A 26178-nucleotide genomic window follows, 5' to 3' on the forward strand; every position below is an offset into this window, starting at 1 on the left:
TCTTAAGAATGTACTTCCCTCCATTTACAGCTGTATGTGTGCACAAGCCTATATTTCAGAAGTAATAGAATGAGAAAAAAGTCAATTTACAGTAACTCTCTCTCTGATTACATTGTGAAGGACAATACTAAGCTCAAGCTACAAAGATATTCTGGTTTTGCCAACTTACAGGCCTCTGGATTGCTATTCCTATTGAGGCTCCTTGAAGTGTGGAGAAAAATAAGTAATAAGTAAGAGTCCCAGATGTTTTGCCTCTGACACCTCAATCAAGAGAAGAGTAGAGTAGGCTTGACAGATAAAGACTGCTGAAAAAATATCAATCCTAGAACTTTGAGCCTGTGTTTACAGTGTAATTTAAACTTACACAGCCTTAAAGAACAGGCACGAATTACAGTTATTTCCTGTGGAAGATAATACCATAATTATGACCTTCTGATTCTAAGTCCCCAGTTTCCATTTAATCTCATTATTAAAAACTTTACAATACATAATCCTCTAAACACACAGAAGCTCCACATAGCTCCTGATATACTTGAAACTAATCCTATGCTGAAGTAGAAATTCAACCATTTTGTGAACTAAGAACAAAGTAACTAGATAAAGATCAGTTCTTTCTTTCACATTAAGTAGTAAAAAGAAAAACATGTATTAAAAATAGACTGGTTTTAATCACAGAAGATAATCTCTAGATACTAAATTCATAGAACTGTTCATTTGAAAATCCCAGTTTAAGGGAATGGTATGTGCAATTCCAATATACTTGGAAAATTCTAGCCCAACTAAACCATGCAGGATAAACTAGACACATCACCTGGAAAACAGGCATACTGGTTTTATACCTGGAACTGTATATTCATTCTATAAAGTATATGATCTGACTCAGAACCTAGGGAACACACAACAACTCCCAGCAGCGGTATAACTTTTTGGTATGCTGCATTTTACGTCAAAGCCATGTTTTTTCACCTCAGACAAGTCAAGTGCTTTGACACTGTTGTGGTTTTTTAACCTTCAAATATTTCCTTTTATTCGTTAATAAGTTAAATTCTAGCTAGCTACTTACTTGAGAAACATACAGACTCCAGCTCCACATTGAAGAGCATGAGACGTGCAGGCTCCCAACTCCTCCCCATTCACAAGCTCTTGACAGCAAGTATTCTGGGAACACAACATAGCCCCACAGAACAAACATAATACTGGATGTTTTTGTTCATCATCAGAAGACCGTGGGCATCTAGATAAAGCATAACCAGAATGTTAATTCAGGAATTGATCTTCCAAAGAAAAGCTAACAATCAATAATGTTCCTAAAAAAAAGTCACACGTAAGACATGTACTATGTCATAACCATGTTTCACATATCTGCTTTCTCTGGCTCTGTTTTTACATTGCTTCAAAGATTTCAGCTGCAAAATACCTCCTTCAAGCAGGACATTGGACTAGATGATCTGCTAAGTCCCTCCTCATCTGAATTATCCTGATCCACTCTTCCTGGCATAAAACAGTGTTAACCTGCTGGGCTTCTTGTGTCTAGTGCAACGATACTTTTCAGGTTTATGGGCCAAATCAAACCTACATTGCACTGGTGAAAAATGATCAGCAGATTAAGGTACAATAATTTGATGTGTTACTCTACCAAACACAAGGGACTTCATTTAGCAAGATGTTGTACAGCAGACTTAAAACACTTATTACAGTATGGACCAGTATAACCATAACACTGCCTTCATTTCCACAAAATCATTTCTATATACAGTTTTAACAGCAGTTACATTAACTACACAAACATCAAAATGACAAAACTCCCAGCAAGACAACTAAATATAGCAAATCTTACCTAAACTGAGATGCTTGATTCAGAAGGCAGCTATAGTCTTCAGGAAGCTCTATTAAACTATTTCTTTTCCTAGGGTATCTGTGTAAGTAAAAAAGATTACAAGAAAAATTATCACAGCAAAAGAAAAACCATAATCAACAGCTATAAATCACTATCCTGTTCAGAATTTTGCAGAATGTACCAAAAGCTTGAGTTCCAGAACAGCTCTTCAGTCCTAGAAGCCCAAATGAGAGTCTTCACATAGGAGCTTCACCATTTCTACATTCCAGCAATTTCAGCAAAGATGACAAAATAAAATTGCATATTTAACACATATATACACAGGAATTTCAAGTTTCAGTTAGCTTTTCTTTTTCATTAAAGAAAGCTATATAACTTAGTTAACAGAATGCTGTACATTGTTGATGAAAATTCACTGTGTGAGGAATAATATAAAGCCACTTAAAGAGAAATGACTTTTGGTAGCACAGCATGAGAAAGAACAGAAGCACTGCTAACTTGCTCACAAACAAGCACTTAATTCTTTGAACAGTTTTAAGTCAAAAACAAAGGAAGAAAAAAACCACTAACCTTATTGCAATGCTTTTCCCCTTCAAACAACTTAGCACCACTGGGTCAGCACACCACCTATTTCAAACAAACATTTGTAGAAAACGGTGTATGATAATAATACAACGTTGGTATTCATAAACTAAACTACGAAGAACAGAGCATAGATAACATGTCCATAGTTTAGCTTAAACTTTGCAAGGAAAACCTGCTGCTCATTGCAGTTTTGCTTCAGGAAAAGAATATTTTAAGTTTGCTTGCAAAAGAAAAAAACTACATGAAAAACACAATGCTTAAAATGATCGGTATTTCCTTGCATATTAAAACTCAGTTGAGTTACAAATGCGAGCAGTCCTTATTGGTGTATTGACATAGAGTTCTCATGAAGTAAACATGGGCTACAGTACATAGCTCCTCTTGGAATATACAGTATAATATCAAATGTTTTCTTAGTAGTCAGTATATTTTATTTAATAACCATTACCCAATGATTATTTTACAATGCATTATTTAGAGATTTTTTTTTTAATGTTCTTGCTTAGAATGACCAAACAAATCTAACAAAAAAAATAGACGTTGGCAAGTTACAAAACAGAGGAATTGGTAGCTAAAATATATTATTTCTATAAAACATGAGAAAGCAAAGAGAACTGTAAGAGATGGTCAATCTAGCATCTTCATCTAGCACACTTCTCCACAACTGTTTATCTTAGTTTTCTGAAATAATTCCTTCAGAAAATATAGGGGAAATCACAGGACGGCTTGAAAACTGTTAGTATTACATAAAATAGGTGGTTTCTCACTCAAAACCTGTTTTTGGCTGGGAACACTGATGCATTTGTTAGCCCTGCCTCTAGCATTCTCTTTCTAACATTCACAAGAACCCGCAAGAGATCTGTGCTCCCTTACAAGATCTGTGATGTTTTTGTGCAGACATGTAGGAACTTAAGACAAACTTATTTAATAATACACTTGCTAACATGCTATTAATTTATAATTAGTTGTACACACTACAAATGCAATTATAGCAAACTTCTATGTAGGAAGCTATTTAAGGCAGCTAATTGAGGGAAGCTAGGCAACAAAGCAGAACAGAGGCAAAAACCCAAAAAGCTAATGTAAGCCAGGGAATTCTGACAAGAACCAAGAATAATAATTAATGTTACCATGTGCTAAAACAGTCACAGTAAATACATGAAGACATTTTCCAAAACAATAAAGCAGGATTATTCTATTATTCTCGGAGATGAAGGCTGGGGGGTGGTGGGTAGTTGTTTATTTTAACTTGGGTTTCTGAATATAGAATTTTAGCAATTATCTCCTTACTGTCAGATTGCAATGTACATACTAAAATTGCACCTTTTAACCATTAAGATAATTTCTATGGTCATCAGTTTATTTTGGAAATCCAAAGACAACAAAGTACAAAACCTTATGTGGAAGGCTATAAAATTTCATTTCATAGGTCATGTAATCAGCAGTTTTGCTATTGACAAAAATGGACCAAAAAACAGCAAATGGTACACCAAACACAAAGATTTATGGTAACTTCTCTGTACATGAACCAATTTCACTCATGTCTGCAAACAGTAGTTCTGTAGTCTATGGTAATTTAATGTTTAAATTACTAGAGAATGTATAATGTTTTATGTTTAAGTACTTTCAAAAATTCAGTATACCTATGCACATCAAACAAACATTTACAACTCTAATATGAACTTGAGCTTGATTATTAAGAAATTTGACCTGATTCCCACAAAGCCATTACACTGCAGAAACATGGCCTGCCCATTCTCAATTAGTACCTTTGAAGCAGTGGATTTACAGTGTCCCAGTATTCCTGGAAGAGCAGAAATAAATTGGTGGGTAGGGAAAGGTAACTACAAAGTGCCTTGAACTGCCCTTCTTCAGAAACTGCAAGAGAAAAAATACATGAGCAATTGTTAAAATGTTTCCACACTGCTGAATACTTCACTCAAACTACAGTTCTTGTGATTCTTCTTCCATTGAATACCTATCTCACAGCCAGAACATAGCTCCTTAGACAGTATAATTGTCTGATACTCCACTGACTTAATCAGGGCCTGAATATCTGCTTTACATTTGTTAATAAATTGATCGTTATTATATTAAGTCATGAATAAGTCGTAATTAAAACAGAATTCCTTGCTTAAACTCCATTTCACTGCGTAATATATATAAGATGTTGGTACAGCAGATTTCCCTATTTATCACATTTTATCTTTTCACTATACTTTGGGCCTGCAATGATATTTAATTTTGCTATGATGAAGTTAATGTTAACACACACAAAGTTGTGCAAGGTTAATAGTTTGCTGAGTGGTTATTTATTGGCTTTTAGCTGCAGAAAACGGAACTGTGGCTTCACCAGAGAGAATGCTTCCTACAGAAGGAAAATTCCAGACTGACAGTAATGACAAGATCATATCCCAAAGCGCACAGATTTTAACTTGCATATCCTAATCAAACTCAAATTTAGTTCAGTTTATATAAATTAAGACTACATTGTGTCTCAGTTGTTTATAACAGTTTGGGTCATCCTGTCCAAGCAGTTGATGATTCTGTTTTTCCCTGCATTTTGACAAAAAAAAAAGTTTTTGTTTTAGTATCTATAATGAATTAGAATTATTTAAGGAAGACGTTAAAGCTCTACAACATGCTTTATTTCTACAAGGCTTTATTTTGCTACATCTGTCTTAATATTTACCAACATTAGCAACTGCACAAGGTTTTCTTTTCTTTTTTAATATACTCGAGGCTATTTCTCAGATAAATGACCCTTACTGTCTTTGTATCCACAAATACTATCTATACATCATTGATAATTCATGTATTTGCACACACTCAGAATTAGCTTTTCCATGCAAAAAAAAGAGGTTTAGACCACCAAACTTCTCATACCTGTCCCTTCCTATACAAATAAGTATTTCCTTTTCTTTCCAAGTCTTAATGTATTAGCTGTTGTTATCATGAACATTTTAAAACCCCATTACTCCAGGAGAAGAGTAAACAACTTCAGGATATAGATACATTTGCTTTCTCATATTTACCTTGTTGTAGCTCCTCAGGCGGAGACACTCCCAGCAAATAATGAAAAAATAAAGCAGCGCAACGAAGGTAAGGCATGATGCCTTTTTTAACACAATCCCATACAAGCCAGCCTGGAATATCCTGACTAAAGCAACTGTAATACACAAATGAGAAATATCTACAGTAATTAATTCTGTATTTGGTAACCTGTTTTTCCAAAATGCACAGCAACTATCGTGCATATGAAAAATTACTCCTATTACTTAAATACCAAATTTTAAATTTAAACTTAAACTTTTAGACATGTGACAGCATTGTCAATCCTATAAAAACATTTTTGCAACTAGCCTTTGGGGGTTGCAATTAGATCATCTTTAGCATTCCTTCCATCCCAAAACATACGCTGATTCCACAAAAATAAATCAAAGCAGAATTTGTAGAGGGTGCATCCGCATTTTCTAGCTTATTTTGTCATCTAGATAACAAACCACTCAAGAGCCTGTAGCTATAACCATAGAAGGTCTGGTAGGAAAGGCACTAATGCTCAAGCAAATAAGTAATTTTGTTTAGCTGTACACTATTCACCCTTCCTTTTATAGTGGAATTATTTTCTTCTGCTTGAAAGGAAAATCTGTAACAGAAATCTAAAAAATTCAAAGCCAAAAAAATAACCTCCCCCTACTTTACCTTACACAGTTTGTGATTGCATTACCCTCCAGAATATATGTAGGTAATTTTTCATCCTTAAGACTAAGAATTTTCTCTGTTGCTTACAAGTTATTGCCTAGGGTGTTTCTAGAAAACACAATACTATAACTGAACTGCTACTTACCCACTAGTGTACTGGCAAACCTCTCTACAGAAAGACTGAGCAGAACATGCCTCTTCACTGTTGTCATGTGATCGAGCTGTAGGGGATTCTGCACAAAGATAAATCACACTGTAAACGCACTTCATTTGTGACACGCATCTCATTTTATATAATCTGACCTCTTTTTTTTTTTTCAATTGTATTACAGAAATGTTTCCACTTTATTTTGCTTAATTCTTTACTATTTGTTGTTTTTAACCTAAGAAGCGTTCTCCTAAAACTGCATGCTATCAAGAATAATATTGATTAGTGCCCCTCTGCTCAGCCTCATGTAAACACTGCTTCCTTCCCATGATCTTCTGAAGTTATTGTCCTATATGGATTAAGTTACAGGAAATTGTTTCATTTTTTGCTTTCTTTTTTTCGTCCTGTCATGTTCAAGAAAAAGGGAAATTGTAGCTAGGACTAACTGTAGGTTACCAACAGTATTTAACAGTAATATGAAATACAGAGAAAAGTGAAATTCCTCTTTATTAGTATAGAAGATTCCATACTTTGGATGTGGGTATTAAATAGGTTGAAGGGTAAAGGAAAGTATATTTCCAAAATCCATGCTAGTTCTCAATGTGCAGCTCAGACTGCTGCTCCCGGGGTAGTGCTTTGTTTCTTCTACAAGGAGCAAAGGGTATAGGAAGCTGCCTACACGACTGACTTAATCAAGCACTAATGTGTAAGTATTCTGTTTTCTTCTGCAAAACACACAAATGATATAATAAAATGCTCTGAAAATGATAGAGCTACTTTTTTTAAACAAGAAGTTATTTCTACCTAGGACTAAATGTCATCTATTCTGAGAAAGTTCATATTTGGAAGACACCAGTGGTTGCTATCAATATGTTTATCTATTATTTTTAAGAAATTTTGTAAAATGCTAAAATAATACAACCCAAATACACCCCTACCTTTTGCTGAAGAGATAACGATTTGTGTTATATGTGCTAGCGTAGTCAGATGGAAGAGGTAGAGGTGGTTATAGGCTGAACTAATTGATGAAGGTTGCAAGTCTACAGCATCCTCCCAGTATAAAGATGGAAATGATAACACAACTCCCACCTACAGTGAAAGGGAAGAAGTAAATATTGAAGTAACAAAAATTTGGTAATAATTACACGGGTAATATGAATTATTATAACTTACATTCCCACTATATGGTTACATTTCATTTGTAAATGAAATAGTAAAATTACACAGAAATCTAAACTCTAAAAAAGTGTATTAATATGAAGAATAACATAAACCTACTTACCAAAACGTGGAACATATCTACTTCTAAGAGGGATGGAGTGTCTTCCATTTTAAAGTTTGGTAGAAGAACTACAAAATAAATATATTAATTACATATTTGTTATGCGCTTTCCTCTTTCAGACCAAACCGCAATATCAGAATCTGGTGTCAGAGCCTGAATCACTTGTATTTTCATCAAAAAGAGGCTAAGCCTCTGCAATGATAAGAGTATCTAGCTATTTCACTGCTTATCACTTACTTGACTGCATCTATTTAGCAACTTCCATGAGCCCAAGCAGCTCAAGATTTTCATGACAATGTCTTCAAAATTCTGAGATAAAAATCTCTCATTTATTTCTTCGTCTCACCCTTAACACCATGTTAAGGCAATTGAGCAGAATCCCAAAACCTGTACCACACCTAAGCATCCTGTCCAATACAAGGCACGTTAGATAATGGGATTCACAAAGGCCACCACATTAAACAGATTAGCAAGAAACATGGAGGATAGGTATGCGTCTCAACCCAGTTCTACCTGAAATCCAGATATCTTAAACTTTTTTGTCAACTTCAGCAACACAGAGCTGGGTCAGAGCTATCATTTACTTTAATTCAAGCAAAACTCGGTGATGCAAGGGAACACAAGTGAAATTGAAATTAGCATTGTTGTCAGTAGTCTGTCCTTTCCTTCTATGGTGTATTAATAGCATGCACTATCTTTTAACAGAAACTTCTGTGACACAAAAGATATGAAACACAATGAATACAATACCTCCTAGAAGACGAATCAGATGTTTCTGAATCAGGACTTGTGGTGACGTTGTTCTCTGAGCAGCTGCAAACTGCACTAATGCTTTAAGGCCACTGTGCTAGAGCACAAGAAAAAACAGTTGGACAGGAAGAGATAATAATGAAATAAATCAGTAAGAACATACCCCTACAAATAGAAAACATCTTGATAAGTGAATTAAATATGAAGTAGAAGCATGTTGTCTAGTATGTTTTTTATGTTATCAATCTAAACTAAATCTGTAGTATTTTCAGATAGCTCTCAACAGAGAATGATCTTGATGTCAGCAGTTTCAACAACATATGTGTAAATGTATTGCATATCTACTTGCTCATACCTGTCTATTTTGTAGAGATCCAAATAAAGGCTTGCCCTCTGTTTCCAAGAGGTTTTCTTAAAATTAAAACACAGAAAAAAAATAAGTTGCTTTGTTCTACAGGAATTAATATAAAATTTCTGTTTGTCTCACACATGTTAACTTAATGCAAGATATTTTTTCTTCTTAGTATACATCTTTCTTTTTAAAGCTTAGCATAATTCTGATAAGTAACTCCCTTAGATTTTTCTTGAAAAAATCCAGCTTAAATTGGCTTGCCACATAAATGACTGTGGTAGTTTTCAGATCTTCCTAACTATGGATTTAAAGGAATGGTAATTCATTTGAATAAGACATTATTTTTTTTTCCACCACATGTATAGTTAGCAACTTCAGAATATTAAAGACCACATTTCTTCTACAAATTGTATGAGAATTCTTTAAGAATAAAGACAAAAGAAAACAATGAACCCTACTGTGTAGTTGATTCAAGGATAATTCAAAATATTAAAGTGTTAAGAAGGTGTTGGGTTTTTTTTTGAAGAAAACCAAAAAGAGGAAGCGCTGTTTCATAGTTGTTAGATATTTCACTGCGCAGAAAATGTATGCACATCTAAGATCTTTGTCAGCCTTGAGATATTCAAATGTACTTAATGATGCAGTTAGTAACACGGAACACGATCGCTCCCAGTTCTCACAGGTTAAACTCACAAATGTTGGCACTACATACATTAATCAGATATTTTATGAACTACCATCTAACAAAAACATCCTATTACTTACACTGGATTAAAGTGTATCATGTTATTATCCATGTAATTACATACAATAAGTATCATTAATCTATTACATGTTGTTCTTCTTTATATAGAACTATCATTATTATTTATACTATCAGATTGTATACAATTTTACAACTCAAACAATCTTAAGAGCTTTGAGTCACAAAAAGAAGCAAACTCAAATTACACTTTACCTATACACTGGATGGTAAAAGCACATGTGCTCCAGGTCATCATAGGGATTCGATGATCAGCTTCATTTGGAGCAACTTTTAGTCCAACTCTGTAAATGGTGGTTGCAAACAGAATAAGCATCTCCTTGATACTGCTTGAGTATTTGGCTCTGCAAAAGTAAGCCAAGATCATTTCAGTCTGAATTTGTTAATAATGCTTGTTACTTATAAGTTAATCACTAACAAAATCAAGGTTATTCATGAAAGAATTATTGAATACGAAGACCACTTGTCTGTATAGAGGAAACAAAAATCACTAGCATCCACTAGTAAACAAATACCTGGATATAACAGCATCTGAAAACAAGCGAAAGCTACCCCTGAAACAGACATACAGCAGAAAGATTAAAGAAGACAGAGTTTAACTAACATGCCTAGAAGCACAGAGAATTGTGAAAATCACTGAAATTGTGGGTTAGAAGATTCTAGAGTCATAGTTCTGTACTAAGGGAATAAGAACTGCCAGACTGGGTTTGAAAAAGAGGTCCATCTAGCTGTATATAGATCTGATGTTCAGTGAATACTGAAGGAAAATTACACGTAAAGCCACATTCAGACCAAGAAAGTCAATGTTTTCCTTCAATACATATCCTGAAACATAGTTAGGCTATTTTAGGGAGAATTAATACAGTGTAGAAAGAATTTCTGGTAATACTTACGAAGACTGAACTCCAAAACTAAGGATAGAATTGAATTCTAAAGCAGAGTTTCCCAATCCCTTGTTGACGAAAGCCAGAGCATTTTGTTTTTCTCCTTCCACAAGAAGAAATTAGATCCACATTAGAATTCAAAGAAATCGTTAACAGTTTTTATAGTAGTCTAACAGAAGTGAGGTTTGTATTTTTAACTGTTTTGAAAATAATTAACAGACTTCATAAGCAAGACTGTCTTCTAATCATCCCTAACATTTTTTTCTACTCCCAAACACATGGAGATTAGAAGTAGTGCTTTGCTACTACTTTTTCCTCTCCTTGGTGAGGAAAATACAGCAGCAGCCACAAGAACAGAACATTCCTGCACCATAGGAGTACAAGGAAAGCACCAATTCTTTGGAACTTCAGTTTCCTAAACAATCATAAATATTTTTATTTTGGCCCTCTTAATTTATTTTTCTCCTTTTCACTACAAATTAGTCAGGCAAAAAAAATAATTAACTTTGAGTGTTAATTGCCAATCGTCCTCTCCAAATATATGTAACTTTCTTCTACAGGGAAGACAGAAGGAAATGAATAGAAATCAGGAAACTGGTGAGTTTTCTGGAGAGCATTTTGAAATCAAAGTATCAGCTCAGAAAGGGCTGTGCCTTGAACACCAACTTTATTTTATACTGTATTGATTGATATTAAAGTGTACCCTTTATTTGAAGTTTTCTGTTGACATTACTTTAAACATGCACTGGAATATCAGATACCCCACAGAAAAGCTTCAAAAGGAAGATAACAAACAAACCTTTTGCATTTTTCACACTGTAGCCTGATATCCTGACGAGGATAATTTCCAGCCACCTAGCTAGGGACAGAATTTGAGCTACTGCCTCTGCATCCTCACTGAGAAAAAGAAATGCAAATAAGTTGTTACTTCAACACTCAAAGGATCTTTATAAATAATCTTTAAAAGCAAAATCCACATAGATCAAAACACATTAACTCCATGTTTGCGTAGATTTGCACGCGTTGTAAATTTTGAGCAAATGCTACAAAAAACAAGCATTAGCTATACTGTACTAGTAGCTGTATTTTCTCTTTTGGTGTACACTCCAGAAGTACTTAGTCCAGAAATGCTTTAGAAAAGGATTTTGAGAGGAAGCATATTTGGGTGAGTAGTCAATGAGATAAGCAGTCCTTTATACAAATTAGGAAGGTTAGCCTGAGCTTTCCTTCCTAAAATTTGAAAAGCCAACCCAACCCAAGGTCACACTTGTATATATATTTTTATATATATATACACACACACACACATATACACAAATACATAGAGATATAGAATTTTAAATGCTGTGCAATCTGGAAATTCACCTGTTTATTTTTTGAGCCTGCAACGGAACAATAGGAATCACAGTATTGCACAGAGATTTGCAAAGTGGACAAAGATACTCTCCATTCTCCAAGTCAAATATCTGTTCAACATGCAGACGTTGTCGAAAGTTCAGCTGCATGGCTTCAAAGTACCTATGACATTGAAAAGGGGATTACTAGAAAATGGAATGGCTCAAACATGACGTGAAAACAAATGCTCAAGTAATGAAAAATGTTACTACCTACAAGTACTTATCCATGCCAACAAATGAGTCTTTTCCTTTTATAACTATTTCATATGCTTATACTGGAAAGTAAAATAAAGCCTTTGGTCACGTATTTGAACTCATTCAAAAAAGCGTGGTATACCAACTTAGTCAAAATGATGGTAACTTTTTCTTGCTGTTAAGATCCTTTAAAATGCATTTTATTAAAATTTTTACACACAGCAGTCTTTAAGTTTTCTCCTATTCTGTCACATCTTCAAAGCAATGAAACACAGACAGTATCTAATATCTTTCATAAGAAACTCATTAGAAAACAATTGAAATAGCATTTGTACACATTCCAATTTTAGGAAAACCTACTGGTAACATTTCATGAATGAATAATCAACTATTTGTGGCAATGACCAAGTCTCATGACTAGACAACAAAACTGCAGCCTTCCTTTAGAAAAGACGGTAATTTGCACTACAGTATCACACGACCTACTTTAAACTCAAAAGGAAACTGAGAAGTAACTATGATCTTTTTACAGGTTTTGTTATATAATTTTGCTCCCTCAGTGAATGAAGTAATCCTTCCGATTTCATTAATGTCTCAGTGGTATTGACGTTATTAGGAACAAAACCCAACATTCAAATATGCTTGCCTGAATATAAGCAATTAAATTTAGTACTAACACCCGGACTGGACATGTAGGATCTGTAAGACAGATACGAAATTACTGAACTTTCACACTAAGGTAATTACTAGTTATTATTTTGCTTTTGAGTATTACATCTTAAGATTTAAAATAGCATCTTATTTATCTAATAAGAGAAAATTTGTTTACAGGGGTGATCAACAGAAGTCATAATAATTACAGAGTATTTATGAAAGTATTCATTACATACATATACACACAATATACATTTCCCCAAATTCAAACAATTATTTTATTGCAAGCAACTCTTCTTTCTCATACATGGCAACTACAAAGATATTCCATTAATTTGTACTTGTACTGTTTTATAGAGTATGTTTGCAGTATTTTTAGGCTGCACAGATACTCTGCACAGTGTGGCAGGCATCATTTGGAGGAATATTAGTAAGTTAGAATGTCTGTTATGTAATAAGTAAAAGACTATACTCAAACCTTCTGTGTCATCCCGTATGAGAAGAGCCTGTTGTCCATTTTAATCCCATTTACCCATACAGCAAGTCATCTTTTCTTAAAAAGAGCAAGGGAACTGAGCTCCAGTGTTGCACTACTTAGATTCTACGTAGATGTGGATGGATCTGCCAAGAGCAGATGTATTATACTCGAGGAACATAATTCCATATCATTTTAAGTGTGTGTACCTATTTATTTTGTACTGTGTTTTGTTTTGTAATAAAAATATACATACAGAAAAGTAAATAGTAAGCACTTGAATTTTAGTCAAGCTTTTTAAAGTAAAATGGCACAAGCATAAAAAAACAGCCACCTGAAATTGTTTTTATCATTTGACAGCATGAAGTAACTTCCCTTGCATGACCCAACTCTCTATCTGTTTATAACACCTCAGTGGTATTTAAGTTCTAGTATTATTTCACAGTATTTATCCTTTTTTAGAGTTGCTGAATCTACATGTACTCAAAATGCTCAACATTAGCTTTACTGCCTGTAATCATACGCATGTAGCTAGAGGCAACAAAGACGACCAATTATGCAGGCTGAATAATTTGGTCTTTTAATAGTTCAGTCTATATTCTAATCCAACATCCTTTGTCTAAATACTGAGCACCTGCAAACAGTATATATCTAGTATAGCTTTTAACTACTGTATCAATTCTTTTTTTTTTTTTTTTTTATTAAGAGTTTGTCCACCACTGGAGAGGAACCTCTACACTGGTAGATTTAACCATTTATATTCTAGACTAAATGCCAGATTTTCATCTAAAGACTCACTGGCGTAACTCAGCTTCATCCTTTAAGCAGTGAGCAGGTAAGAAGCTTTCAGAGACAAAGGAGTGTTGTTGTAGAACACCCATCTGGAAGACTCCTACTGGTCCTCATCGGACTGTTAAAAAGACATCTGCTAGATAGGGTTTCTTATTCTTGACCATTTTTACCCCATCAGTTTTATTTGCGTAAATTGGTAACTCCTTACATATTCTTCTTTGGGTCATAGAAGTAGATTGATACCTTTTGATGATGCTTTTCTTCATTGGTTAAAAACTTCTCTTGTGCCATGTTTCATTTTTAGATGAGTACATAGCCTGAATTCTTAATTCAATAGCCACTTACTATTGTGTGTTCTCTGCGTGCAATTAAATGTTTCAGAAAATAGATCAATAAATATGAAAAACTGCAAAAACCTTGCAAAGACCTATCCTTACTTCTGCCAGCAGGTTGCATGCATCACGTGGCCACAGCTTCCTGTGTGGGTTCCACATGGTAAGTCAGGATGCATGAAGAGAGGATCTAGTGTATCTAGAAAAACACAACAGAAAATATATTGAAAGAACAGCGACGTAACTTCTGATCAATATGAATAGAAATGAACAACAGCATACACAGAACACAAGCCTTCAGATTTTATTTCTTTTTTAAAGTTCTGTCACATTATGCATTTCATGAGCTTTTGCAGATCAACACTTTAAAGTAATCACAAGACAGAACCCCCTTAAATTATTATTTAATATTATAGTATGCTTGAATCACACTTGTAGCTTTATGATGTGTTGTACATCCACCCTGGGGTAATTTCACCTAAATATTTGACTTGACTGTTATTAAGTAGGACAGAAAAATAAATTATAATAAAAATGAGAATAAGTTAGCTGCTTTTTCCATACCTTCAAAACCACTTGTCCTGGTCAAAGAATTAGGGTGATTTAGTAGGATATTCTCTCAACAAATCCATGTCTGACAATTCTTATCCCTTTTTCTTTCTAGTTTTTATAAACCTGTAATAATTACTATCATTCAACGTACTTCTAGGCATCTAAGCTCTCTGAAGTCAGAACTTATTAGTACTTCCTTGTTTCATTTTTTTTCTTAAGACAAATACTTGTTTGCTCTTCTTAGCCCTTTGAGATCTCAACTATCTTCCATGCATTTTAAAAGATAATCAAAGTTTCTACTGAAGACAAAGTTCTGAGAGTACTTTCAAAATTATTTTAATAGTTGCCAAGGTAAATACACTGAAATTATCTACATAACATTGCAATACCTTTTATCCTGTTCTAGACTATTTCTTTTCTTAAAGTCAACAGCAGAACACCTGATCTTGAATTATGACTAATTTTAAGCAGAGAAAAAGAGAAAAAGAGAGCAAAAAAGTCAGAGTCCCCTTTTCCTTGCATTTATTTTCTTTCTTTCCTATTAAATAATTGACCAAAATCTCTCTCATGCTTAATCAACTGTTACTTACAAAAATTTCTGGTTGGTCTTTGTGTTTCTTGCTTCCAATACGTCATTATGCAGCTCTAGTTATGTATGATTCTTTATATTCATTCTTGAACAATGTTATATGATCCTTGCTTATGCTTTTTTGTTATTGTTTTTAAGTGTAGTTTTTACTTTACGGACATGAAAAAACACCTGACACTACCATACAGACCTCTCATAATGTTCATGTATTTCTTCCGTATTGTCAAATTTTACTGGTGTACTTGAATAAACAGGAACTGTTAATATTCTCTTTTTCCCCCCTCTAAATGACCGCTCCCACTAGGTCTTGAAGTTTTATATATCTTCTTGTGAGAATAACTAAAGCATTTTCTGATATCCTAGGGAAAAAAATAAATTTTCATACACTTCTCATTCTTAATTTTTAAAGCATGGATTTTAGGAAAGTGAAAAATGTTAAACTGTTCCAAGTAAGAGCTGTCCATTTAGCCATCTGACAGAATACAGAGTTTAATTAGGTTCATTGGACAACAAGCTCTAGGTACAGAACTGCTTGTGTCCTAGAAGAAAATTGCTTACCCCCTGAGAGTTCAACAATTCTGCTTCTATTCTGAGTTAAGGCAGTTGATTTCTGGACACAGGCAGATAATACCATAGCAGCACTTTCCAGCTTTACTTCCTGCTCCTCCTGACAAAGAATACATGTCAGGACTTCTTTCTCAACAACAGATGGACCTCGTTTGGGACCCAAAGCAATTCGGGAGTAATCAATTGCTGAAGACATGCTGTAAGAATATAACGATAACAGATGAAAAATAATCATTTCTTTCTTCTAACGAAACAGACTTACTCTTGAGGCATCTAAAATCCTATCATGCTGCAAGCATCTCCAGTGTTATACCAAAGAGCTTTACAAAATCAAGTGATGACAAAATGATGAAAAAACACTTCAATTCTCACTAAAATGCTCTATTTTTTTTAAAGAAAGTGGTAGCCACTTAATACTGAATTATCACATTGATATTGGTTCAGACAGCAGTACATTCAGGCAACTGTATTCAATAAGACTGAATTAAATATATTTTAATCTTGCAGATGCATTATAATTTTATTGAATTCAGTGTTTTGTGACACAACTTTAATGTATTTTAAAATATTTCTTATTTTAAAAGTTCGGCAAAGATTTAAAGATTGTTTTAAAAACCAAAGCTCACAAAAGAGATATGAATCCTCTTGGTGCTGTTTTTCGGATCTCTGTTTTTCTGATTAGTTTTGTGCCGCCTCAATTAGACCAAAATTGTAATTGCATTAGGTATGTTTTTGAAGAATCTCTAGAACAGAAGCAATCCACATGACCAAAATCGTATCACTGCTAAAACAGATAAACATAGCTACCCCCTTAAACTATTCTCCCCCCAAAATGATAAACCGTATCGAAACTCAAAGCTCTGCTGTGAGCATCAGAGCAGTTATCGGTTATCAGCTGTACTGTGTCACCCTGCCTGCCCACTGAAGTAGTCACATCAACAGAAGTTTATGGTATAAAACTGAGATATTTCTGCACCTGGCTATTTTTACCATAGCAACACTACCCTCCTTATCCACCACTCATGAAAAAAGGTCCTCTCTCCTTCAATTGTAATTGGCTTCCATTTCCAATTATTTGCCTGCTAATGCAGTCTTTCCTCTAGAACTGACTCATTTAAAAAATTTTAACATTGTAAGAGTAGTTACCTAATAATGAAAAACCCAATCAAATAAATTCAGCACAGTAACTGAGAGCGAGACATGAAGTGTGTGATAAACATTATAAACATAGTATCATAAATTGCTGTAAATATATACTAAAGTTAGGATTTTAAAGTTAGGATTTATCATAATAGGTAAGTGGTTTGTCCAACACAAGCAACGATGCAGTTACATATTTGAAGCCTCAACAGAGGAAAAAGGAAAATCTTATCATACACCTAGCCACCTAAAGCAGCACAGGATGAAAAATAATCATTTCTAAATTGTATAAGACCTGCATGACAATAAAGGATTCACTTGCTATTATTATATTATACATAACTACAGGATATTGCAGAACTAAGTTATCCAGTCTGCAAAACACCAATTCACTCTCAAATTATCTTTCCTTTCCACCAATGTAATCCAAACATGTTCAGTATGAAATCAGATTTTTAAAAAGTGAACAGAAATAGCAGCAACTTGAGCTACAAGAAGCATGTTTTCTTCATTGCAACTTAACCACAGCCAATATGCATTAGATTCTTTACAAATTTAAGTTTTTGTACAAGGCAGTCAGTCATCTCCTAAACTACAGTGATGTCAACTACACAGATTTCTAATGATATTTTTCAAATGCTCCATAAGTACCTACAATTTGAAGAAATAATGTTCTTACTGTTTAATTTATGCTGATCTACAAAAAGCAAATCCATTGTTCTAACATCAGCAAACATGCACTACTTCTGATATGATTCTTTAACAGAGGACTTAAAACTAAAAAGGGAAACAAATTTGCTGACTGGGATGACAATTTATCTTACCATACTATAAGTATTTTTATAAGGCAGTATCACATTTTAGGTAATGAACTCTTCTCCCCACCAGAGCTCTGGATGTCTGCTTTTTCTTACCTTTCTTCCTCCATAATAGCATCTTCTTTCCCTTGTGCCTCCGATGTGTTTTCATAAAGGAGTTTATGGGTTTCAATGAAATTCCTCTGCAGTGCAGACATCTGAGCCATTATCTTCTGACGATGTAGCCTAGCTGCTTCTGCCTTTCTCTTCCTCTCAGCTTTCTCTTTATCCTGAGAGCTCTGTGTCTGCACACACCAAATTGCAGGCAACAGAGAACATCAAAAATTAGAAGAATCTTTCCCCAGTTATAAGCATATATATAGTACTAACATCAAATTCCTTAACTGATAACACTTTGGGTTTTGTTTGTTTTAAAGTTAATTGCTGAACACTGAAACATGTTAACACTGAAAAAATTAAAACCTAAATTTAAAGTGTTGACTAGGATTATTAAGAAAAAAATGAGATTGATAGACCTGCAAGATGTCACTAGAACCGTAACTTGCAGAAAGATAAGATCAATGACATCTGACACATTCTGTTTACCTTCTACATCTTAGGAAACTTTAGTGAACATCAAGTTTACTGGTGTTGTTATTCCCACCATAAATGAAACTTTTAAATGAAGCCTCTACTGTGTACTCCATATATCCCTTACGGAAATTTAAGAAACTTTAATCTTGAACTATTTGTAGAGATCACAGCAAATAGATCGTTCCTTCATTTCTATAGCAAAATTTTATGTATTTGAGTACAGTATTTTCCCCTTCTACTTCTTCATCGTAGAATGGACCACTATTCTTCTTCCAGTGTTTCTTCATTTATCATATTTCCAAAAATTATAAGCACAAAATTTATATACTTTAGAAACATAAAAATTGAAAACAAAGGTAGATTTAATTGAAATATATGAAACCTAATTCTTCTTATTCAACTAATTTAAGCACAAATTCAATATTATATACAGTTTCCATTCAGGATGCCATTATTTTTTGAGAAAATGAAGTAACAAGAAGTTGCTTTGTAAGTAGTGGACCTAACAGATTGGTTCCTTACCAACTTGTGTTTCATTCCCTTACCTTTCTAACTATCATATGACACCTTTCTCAAAAAAGAAACATGGCATATGTTGTGATAGGTTTAGAACTACACATGCGATGACTGGACAAGAGGTTGTTTGGCAGCAAGCTGTTGCCAAACACAACGTATAAGAGCAAACTGGCCTGTCTTTGCACACTATCTAAAGGTAATTGGATTCTTTTCTGTTCAGCTGCCTATTATTAAAAAAATAGGTAATGCTGCAGTAAACTTTAAGATCTCCACTGTCTCACTTGATCACTGGATTTAAGAGATTATTTTGAGGGAAGAGGGTAAAGACTGATGCACAAAGTAATGACCTAAGTTTGATTTCTTTATCACATGATCAAGGCATAGCAAACTAGCCTCTTGCTAGCTCATGTAAATTACAAGACAGCATTTTAAGTGTATTTGTATTTGCACAGTGACAACATAATAGAAAAGGTGATCAGACCACAAAGATAAAAGCAGAAATAAATAAAAACAAATTCCCATCCTCTTAGAGTCTAAATGCTATTTGTAGACAATGTATTATAAAGTAATACCTACAATGGTATTTTCATATAACAATAAAATTAGGTACTTACTTCAAAACGCCATTAAAAAATATTACATACAAGATTTCTATTGAACTTTAATTATTACCTCATCACCTTTTGTAGCTTCCGAGACTGAGGTAGCTGCTACTGTTGTCAAACTAGATTTTTCTCTCATTCTCTTCACCGTGTCAAACATCTAGGGTGAGAGGCTTAGATGTTAAAAAGGTAGTAACAGCCAAGTTGCACTTTATTATAGGTAAGAGCAGAGCTCCTGATTTTTAATTTTACATTTTTTTTCAGATTGTCAAATGGATGAAATCAACTGCCATACTCTTAAACTATGAAAAAGTCCTGTAGCCAAAGAGTAGTGCTCAGCATGAAGTAAAATTCTCCCAACTTTACGAGTTCTCCAGCACTAATACTGCTAAACAAATAAAGCTCTTTCATCAGAAAGACATCTGTACATCAGAATGGACAGACTGCTAGCTTATTTCATGTAGGTGAGACATGGCCATCCCATGGAAATAGTATGCAGTCAGTATAAATCAACATCTAGAACAGAAAGCTTTCTAGCTTATGCCCAATTAGTTAAAACCAAGCCTAAAAAAATTCATTTTCTATTCTTCGAACTATCTTTAATAAGAAACTTGAAATTCTGATAATTTTAAATATTCTAAATTTGCATATCATTAAAAAGAGTATATGTTAAGTATATTTTTACTTTTGCCCTTTGAATTTCAGAAGAAAAAATTCTCCAAGATCTTTTAAATTTGCCACCCTATTCAGTAGTAAATTTGCACCAATTTCAGTAGTACAGTTTTGGAATCTTGCTGTGGATTTTTACCTTCTTTTATACTTTTTTTCCAGGAGTTCTGTGTTTGCCAACTAAACTAAGGCCACTGATGCCGCAAACGGATAAGGACCTTGATACTGCTAAGAAGCAGCAGCAGCCCACTTTTCTATGTTGGACACAGTGTCATTGCTCTAGAAGGTTTTCCCATCTCTTACTGGGGGGAAAGGCAGTGAGATAGTTGGAAAAATACCATAGATTAAATGTATAATGTGGCCATTAGTTAGGTCATTGACTAAAAACTTAATACAAGCTGCCCCTAAAATGTATTCCTGATTTATAAACTTTTACTTATCACCTGCTAGTATTTCACAACAGAAATATAAGGAATAATGTTTATACATAAAAATACACAAATGAGGTTTCAACAGTTTAGGCTTCTTAAGAAACTGCTGCAACTGCAAATACTAATAGATTATATATATACAGGAATTATAACATCTTTCATAACAGTTTTCTAAATTACAAAATGAGATCATGCTTGTCTCCCCACTGCATACCTGCAGTATCCAATTGATCATGTCCTTCTGTGCCTCTAATTGAGGAATTCTCTTTAATTTTTCCAGAAGCATTAATATGTTTACAGCATTCAAAGCTGAGCTTCCCATTCCTTTACAAAGAAAGATAAATGCATGGATTTGGGGCTGGGGGTGGGGAGGACAACATCTTAATGTGTCTACAACCATAAGCATGCATTAAAACATTCCTAATTATATAGCACACATTTATGAACATAATCTCCGTAGTTACCGTTCTGTCTTAAGTTCACCTATTCATTCCAGATAAATGTAGTATATAATCTTTCTCCATTGTACATTAATAATTTTTCCTATTTCCAAGAGTAGAATTATAGGGGAAAAAAAAAAGAATTGCCTTCAGTTTTGAAGAGAATTAGTGGAGCTCTTGTATTTTACACTAGTCTGCTAAAAAGTTCATTATGTATAAGCTAATTCCTGTCACAAAAGTACAATTCTGCTAATTTTCTTCTTCACAGCATGTTACATTTCATAAGATTTTTTTAGCCATTTTTAAAAATAAGCATGCTTTAAAATTTGGACCATTCTCTTCAATTAGATTTCCTCTGCAGCACTTTCCATTTGAACTTGTTTCACATTTTTAGAAGTAAGACAAAAATGTAACAAAAAAAAGCTTTTTTTAAACCCTTTTCAGTAGGATTTTCTTACCAAAAAACCTGATTACTTCTATATATGTTATAGAAATGTGTGTGTGTGTGTGTGTGTGTGTGTGTGTGTGTGTGTGTGTTTTTTCTGGTTATGTTTAATAAATTACTTTTACCAGGGCATAAATTTATTACAGTATTATTAAAATATAGTGCCTTGTACATTTGAAACCTTGCACATGCTGTCTTCCATGGACATTGATCCGAGTCCAGAAGAAACCTACAAAGTCACAGTCTGGTATTTACACATAGGAAACCAGAACTGGCTCTAAGTGTTGTCAAAAGCAAAAATAAAACTGATAAAGAATTTTCTCACTAACAACTTAGATATAAAAACTTTTAGTCTACTTCTAAAATGATCATGAAGCTTTTAAAACAGAAATACGTTCGGTTTGGTGATACTACTTCTTGCTCCATAAGAAAAAAGTGACAAACAAGTGACATGAGAGTCTCTTTCAGACTCAGTAACACCTCTTTACACAAGATTTTTGAAAAACTAAATAAAAGCAGTTCAAGAAGCTATATTTTACAATTCTTATCTCTGTTCCAACTCTCAAGTGACAATTATGTCTTCATAAAGGAATTTTTTGTTTCTTACGCAATGAAGCAGAAACTAGGTAAGATGAATAATGGAAAACTATTTAGAAAATGTATGTTCCAACTCCCACTCCCTAGACTTGAATGTTAGATTTGGAAATGCTCTCTAAGGACTTTGAAAAGAAAAAGCACAAAAGCACACCACATAGCCATTAAGCTTTGCTTCTATTATCACTACCCTAACAAAAGACTAACTTGCAGGTCAATCAATAACTGCATAGCTCAAGTGTCTGAAAGATCAAGACAGTTCTCTACAATCCACTCTCTTTTCTTAATTTCTATTTTAAAAATACTACTGTGAAAGAACCACCATGTGGTACTTAACACCCATATTACTTTTGTTTCCTTCAAAAGAAGAGAAACACATCTTTTCTTCAATATATCTATCAAATGGGAGCAAAGTAAGCTACTCCAAACTTGGTCTCTCTATTATTTCAAATAAATATTTCAGCAGTTTTAAATTCTAAACAGTGAGTCCTTTCTGACTGAAATAGCTAAATACTTTCTTCTAATTTACTGTTGTCCTTAGAAAATCAAGCTAGTCTGATTTACTCTGCTCTTTCAAAGAAAATGAAACATACTTGACGCTTTGTGATAAAAATCAAAGGCTACTTCTTCTTCCGGAGACTTCTGTAGCTGCTGCTTCTCTTCCAGTAACCCTAAAGAAAGGAGATGAAGCACCTAAAAAGATAAAAATGTTAGCTCTCATTCATTGTTAGAGTGCTAGAAAACCAGTACATGAAATAAGGATATTTAATACAGTTTCTACTATAGGCTTATTATATCCATGATAAAACACAGGAACAAGAATAAGTGAAAAGGTCATACATGAAAGGACATATAACAGAGTGTAATAAACTGTCTTGTGTACTTCTTGCACTACAATAAACTTTGCACATATTATTAAAACATGAATCTTATTTTACTGATTCATACAAACCTATAAACATCTATAAAAACAAGTTTGGGGATCAAAAAGTCATTTCTTATATTTCCAAGTTAATCTCTGGATATTTTGATCACAAGCTTTTAGTGTAATTATCATGGGAAAAATAAAGTTAACCATACCATTTGGATCATAGCTTCAGTCCACAAGTGGGTTTCGAGTTCTACTGCTCTCTGAAGGATGGTCCGCAGTATGTGCATCATAACGTCACAGTTCAAAAGCCTCACCACATTACTGAACGCAGGACAGAAGTCTGGGGGAGGAGGTGGTGGCAATGCTAGAAGATGTGGGTATGTAAAAATATTAATAAATGTACTGGCATCTCAAAGATTCAAGCAAAAAGATACAGGAAGCATACTACTACCAGTGAAAGAACAATTGGATCTTTTCAATTAATAAGAATATGCTCAAATCAATTGTTTGCCTAAGTCAGGTTTTACTTTTAGTAAAATGAAGTACTTCTAATAAGCTCTTATATAAACACATGCAAACTTAGCTACACAAGCAATCTTTAAATGCAACTCTTTAATAGTTTGCACTGCCTCTTGTCATTTGTGTATCACTAACACGCATGAAGTGTGTTTTGCATCAGATAAATTTTCTAAGTAGTTAAAACTTAAACAAGGATGAGATGCAAAAATTAAGATATTCAACTGAAATGGCAATCTGGGAAGAGAAAAACTATCTTTTCAGATTAACAAAAGTTGTCAATAGTTTTTATTAAATTGTTTATTTTACTTAATTGTTTACAAAGTCTTCCTCAGATCAACTCAACTAATGCTCATGCCTTTAGTGGGTAAAAATAAAATGGAAAATAATGTTTGTGTTACAACAAAAATGTAGTTTTGTTTGTAGTTAGCATGTAGTTAGTAAAAGTTTGCAGCTTTTAAATAAGCAAATTTTGGTTTATAAAACACAAGTTATTTACATAACGGGTAATGAGCATTAGTTCCTGCAGCAACCTTCTCTAGAGGACACTACTGTGTATCACATCCGTGCTACAGAAATTACTCACAAAAATAACTTATGGCTCCTATTTATTCACCATAAAGACTAAATTGTTTAATTTATCAATGGTTATTATGCCACGTTGATTTGTCTACTGGAAATTAAACTAACATTTCAAAAATTCCTATATTACAAAAAAGTCAGGTGTTAATTAATTACAATTACCACAAATCACAACAAATGTAGTATGAACTCGGCTATCCATTGCAAGTTACAATACATCTCAAAGCTCATTTTATATAAAAAAACTACATGCACTACTGAATTATGTTTGTTGAGACATTAGTTTCAAATGTTTACCTTCATCTCTGTTTTCTTGTTTTCTTCTTTTCTTTTGTGTATGTTCAGCCTACAGAAAAGGTAGTATTGTTTTATCATCGTGTCTACAGGAGTATGCAGTGAAAAAATTAGAAATGTTAATCTATCAAATGTGGCAAGATACATAGTCAATATTTGGTCATGCAACTAGAATCCTGTATGAAATCTGTTTAATACTGAAATTTGCATTTTATTTTGTAGTAAAGAAACAGCAGCACATACTTTCTTCTTTAAAAAAAATTACAGAAACAGTGTTTGCTTTCTTCAAATTCAAGGACAATTCTCAGCACATTCTATTCTTAGCAGTTAAGGGAGTTAACACAGAAGTCACCATGGGAAAAATATTACAAGCCACACCACATGAATTTATATCAACATTAACTTCATTAGAAGCTTAGTTCTCAAGTTAGCTTTATACAAGTTAGCCTTCCTATATCAGTTTCTTCAGATTCCATGAACTCCTTTGATTCAGCAAAACTCTTTAGACGGTGATAATCATGTGCTATTTTTACCTTTGAGAGTAATTCTTACACTGCCTACCTTACTGTGCTGGGTCTTAGTATAGTGATAAAAGAACATATTGAAGTCTTTCAAGCATTCATCTTTCAGTTCATAAACTCCATGGCCAGACACTCCTGGTTTCCTTAAAAGAAATATTTCATGATATACAGATTAATAACATATGTTCACCACATCTTTGAATGTACACAAACCAGTAACAGGATTTATTTTCTGACAAAATGCTAATAGTTAAAGAAATAGTGACAGTTACTTTGTTAACTTAAAGAGCATAGAGTGGGTACAGTTTTGAGTCTTTATTTTTGAAGACTGTTGACTATCATATATTCTATATTCCATATTACATGGATATGTTGAACCTTCCATATAATTCCCACAGCAAAATTTCTAGGTACACCTATAGGTGCCATTGATTAAACATAACCAATATAAGATTTCAAATAAGGTATACTAAAACAATTAAAATTACAAGACATTCCTGTCACACAAAAAAAGCAGACATTTGAACTAGTTTTTCTTAACTGTCACAATTGTTTTCCTTTTTTGCATATACCAAGTAGGATGTAAGTAAATAAATGACATTAAACCAATGATTAGGTTATCATCAAGAAGTACAATGAGTTGTTAAGGTTCCCAACCATCTTTAAAATTAAATGAACTTTTGAAGGTTTTCTCACTAGGACATGAAATCACTCAACTCCTGAGGTTCCTCAAACTGAATTTGAAGAGAAGAATAAAAGGAGAGAAGCAGCAGCTTCAGATATTCCATATACTTTTCTTTCTTACATATATTTTAAAGCGTGTATATTTCAAGACAGAAAACATTAGCTGAATGTAGAATGTCGTACAGCTTGTTTAGCCCATATGAGCTATCTGATTTCATGCTCAAGGTACTTATAAAACAATATCAAGAACTTACTTGAATGTAGCCACTTTATCAATTACATTCTCCAAGCCAGTTTCATTGTTCTCCTGGTAAAAAATTTAGTTTGGCATAAGTATATAATGATTCAAATATCTTCAGTACTATACTATGAACAACAAAAACAGACATGCAGATTTAGAACAATTCTCTAATTCATTAATTATTTTGGCCATTTGGTAACTCAGAAAGCAGATATTTGTAACTCACAAGTTACAGGGAAAATACCAAAGACAGGTAACAAATACTTTCATCTGCTCATGTAAAATTTGATTTATAACAAAGCTGATCTCCCCAAACACAGCAGTGCCTTACCCAACCTCAACGGAGTGGAAAAAAAGGTTTCACTCCCTAAAAATAGTCCATGT

At 33.6% G+C, this 26178-nt stretch overlaps 1 protein-coding gene across 2 annotated transcripts in view; it reads right to left on the reverse strand.

Annotated features, from left to right (window-relative positions):
* The window catches only part of UBR1 (ubiquitin protein ligase E3 component n-recognin 1), a 61563-nt gene that overhangs the window by 4236 nt on the left and 31149 nt on the right, over window positions 1-26178 (reverse strand). For both annotated transcript variants that reach the window (XM_068684004.1, XM_068684003.1), the window contains exons 22-45: window positions 25808-25860; window positions 24910-25012; window positions 24352-24400; window positions 23166-23320; window positions 22679-22778; window positions 20821-20930; window positions 19577-19666; window positions 17912-18099; window positions 15849-16054; window positions 14255-14348; window positions 11670-11822; window positions 11104-11201; window positions 10314-10407; window positions 9616-9764; window positions 8661-8716; window positions 8306-8402; window positions 7555-7622; window positions 7211-7361; window positions 6270-6357; window positions 5458-5591; window positions 4192-4300; window positions 2408-2464; window positions 1838-1915; window positions 1064-1234 (exon numbers count right to left, since the gene is read on the reverse strand). In XM_068684004.1, coding sequence (XP_068540105.1) covers window positions 1064-1234; window positions 1838-1915; window positions 2408-2464; window positions 4192-4300; window positions 5458-5591; window positions 6270-6357; window positions 7211-7361; window positions 7555-7622; window positions 8306-8402; window positions 8661-8716; window positions 9616-9764; window positions 10314-10407; window positions 11104-11201; window positions 11670-11822; window positions 14255-14348; window positions 15849-16054; window positions 17912-18099; window positions 19577-19666; window positions 20821-20930; window positions 22679-22778; window positions 23166-23320; window positions 24352-24400; window positions 24910-25012; window positions 25808-25860 — 2651 coding nt within the window. The remainder of the gene's footprint in view (window positions 1-1063; window positions 1235-1837; window positions 1916-2407; window positions 2465-4191; window positions 4301-5457; window positions 5592-6269; window positions 6358-7210; window positions 7362-7554; window positions 7623-8305; window positions 8403-8660; window positions 8717-9615; window positions 9765-10313; window positions 10408-11103; window positions 11202-11669; window positions 11823-14254; window positions 14349-15848; window positions 16055-17911; window positions 18100-19576; window positions 19667-20820; window positions 20931-22678; window positions 22779-23165; window positions 23321-24351; window positions 24401-24909; window positions 25013-25807; window positions 25861-26178) is intronic.

This window comes from Anas acuta, chromosome 5 (assembly GCF_963932015.1).
Source record: "Anas acuta chromosome 5, bAnaAcu1.1, whole genome shotgun sequence".
Lineage (NCBI taxonomy): Eukaryota > Metazoa > Chordata > Aves > Anseriformes > Anatidae > Anas > Anas acuta.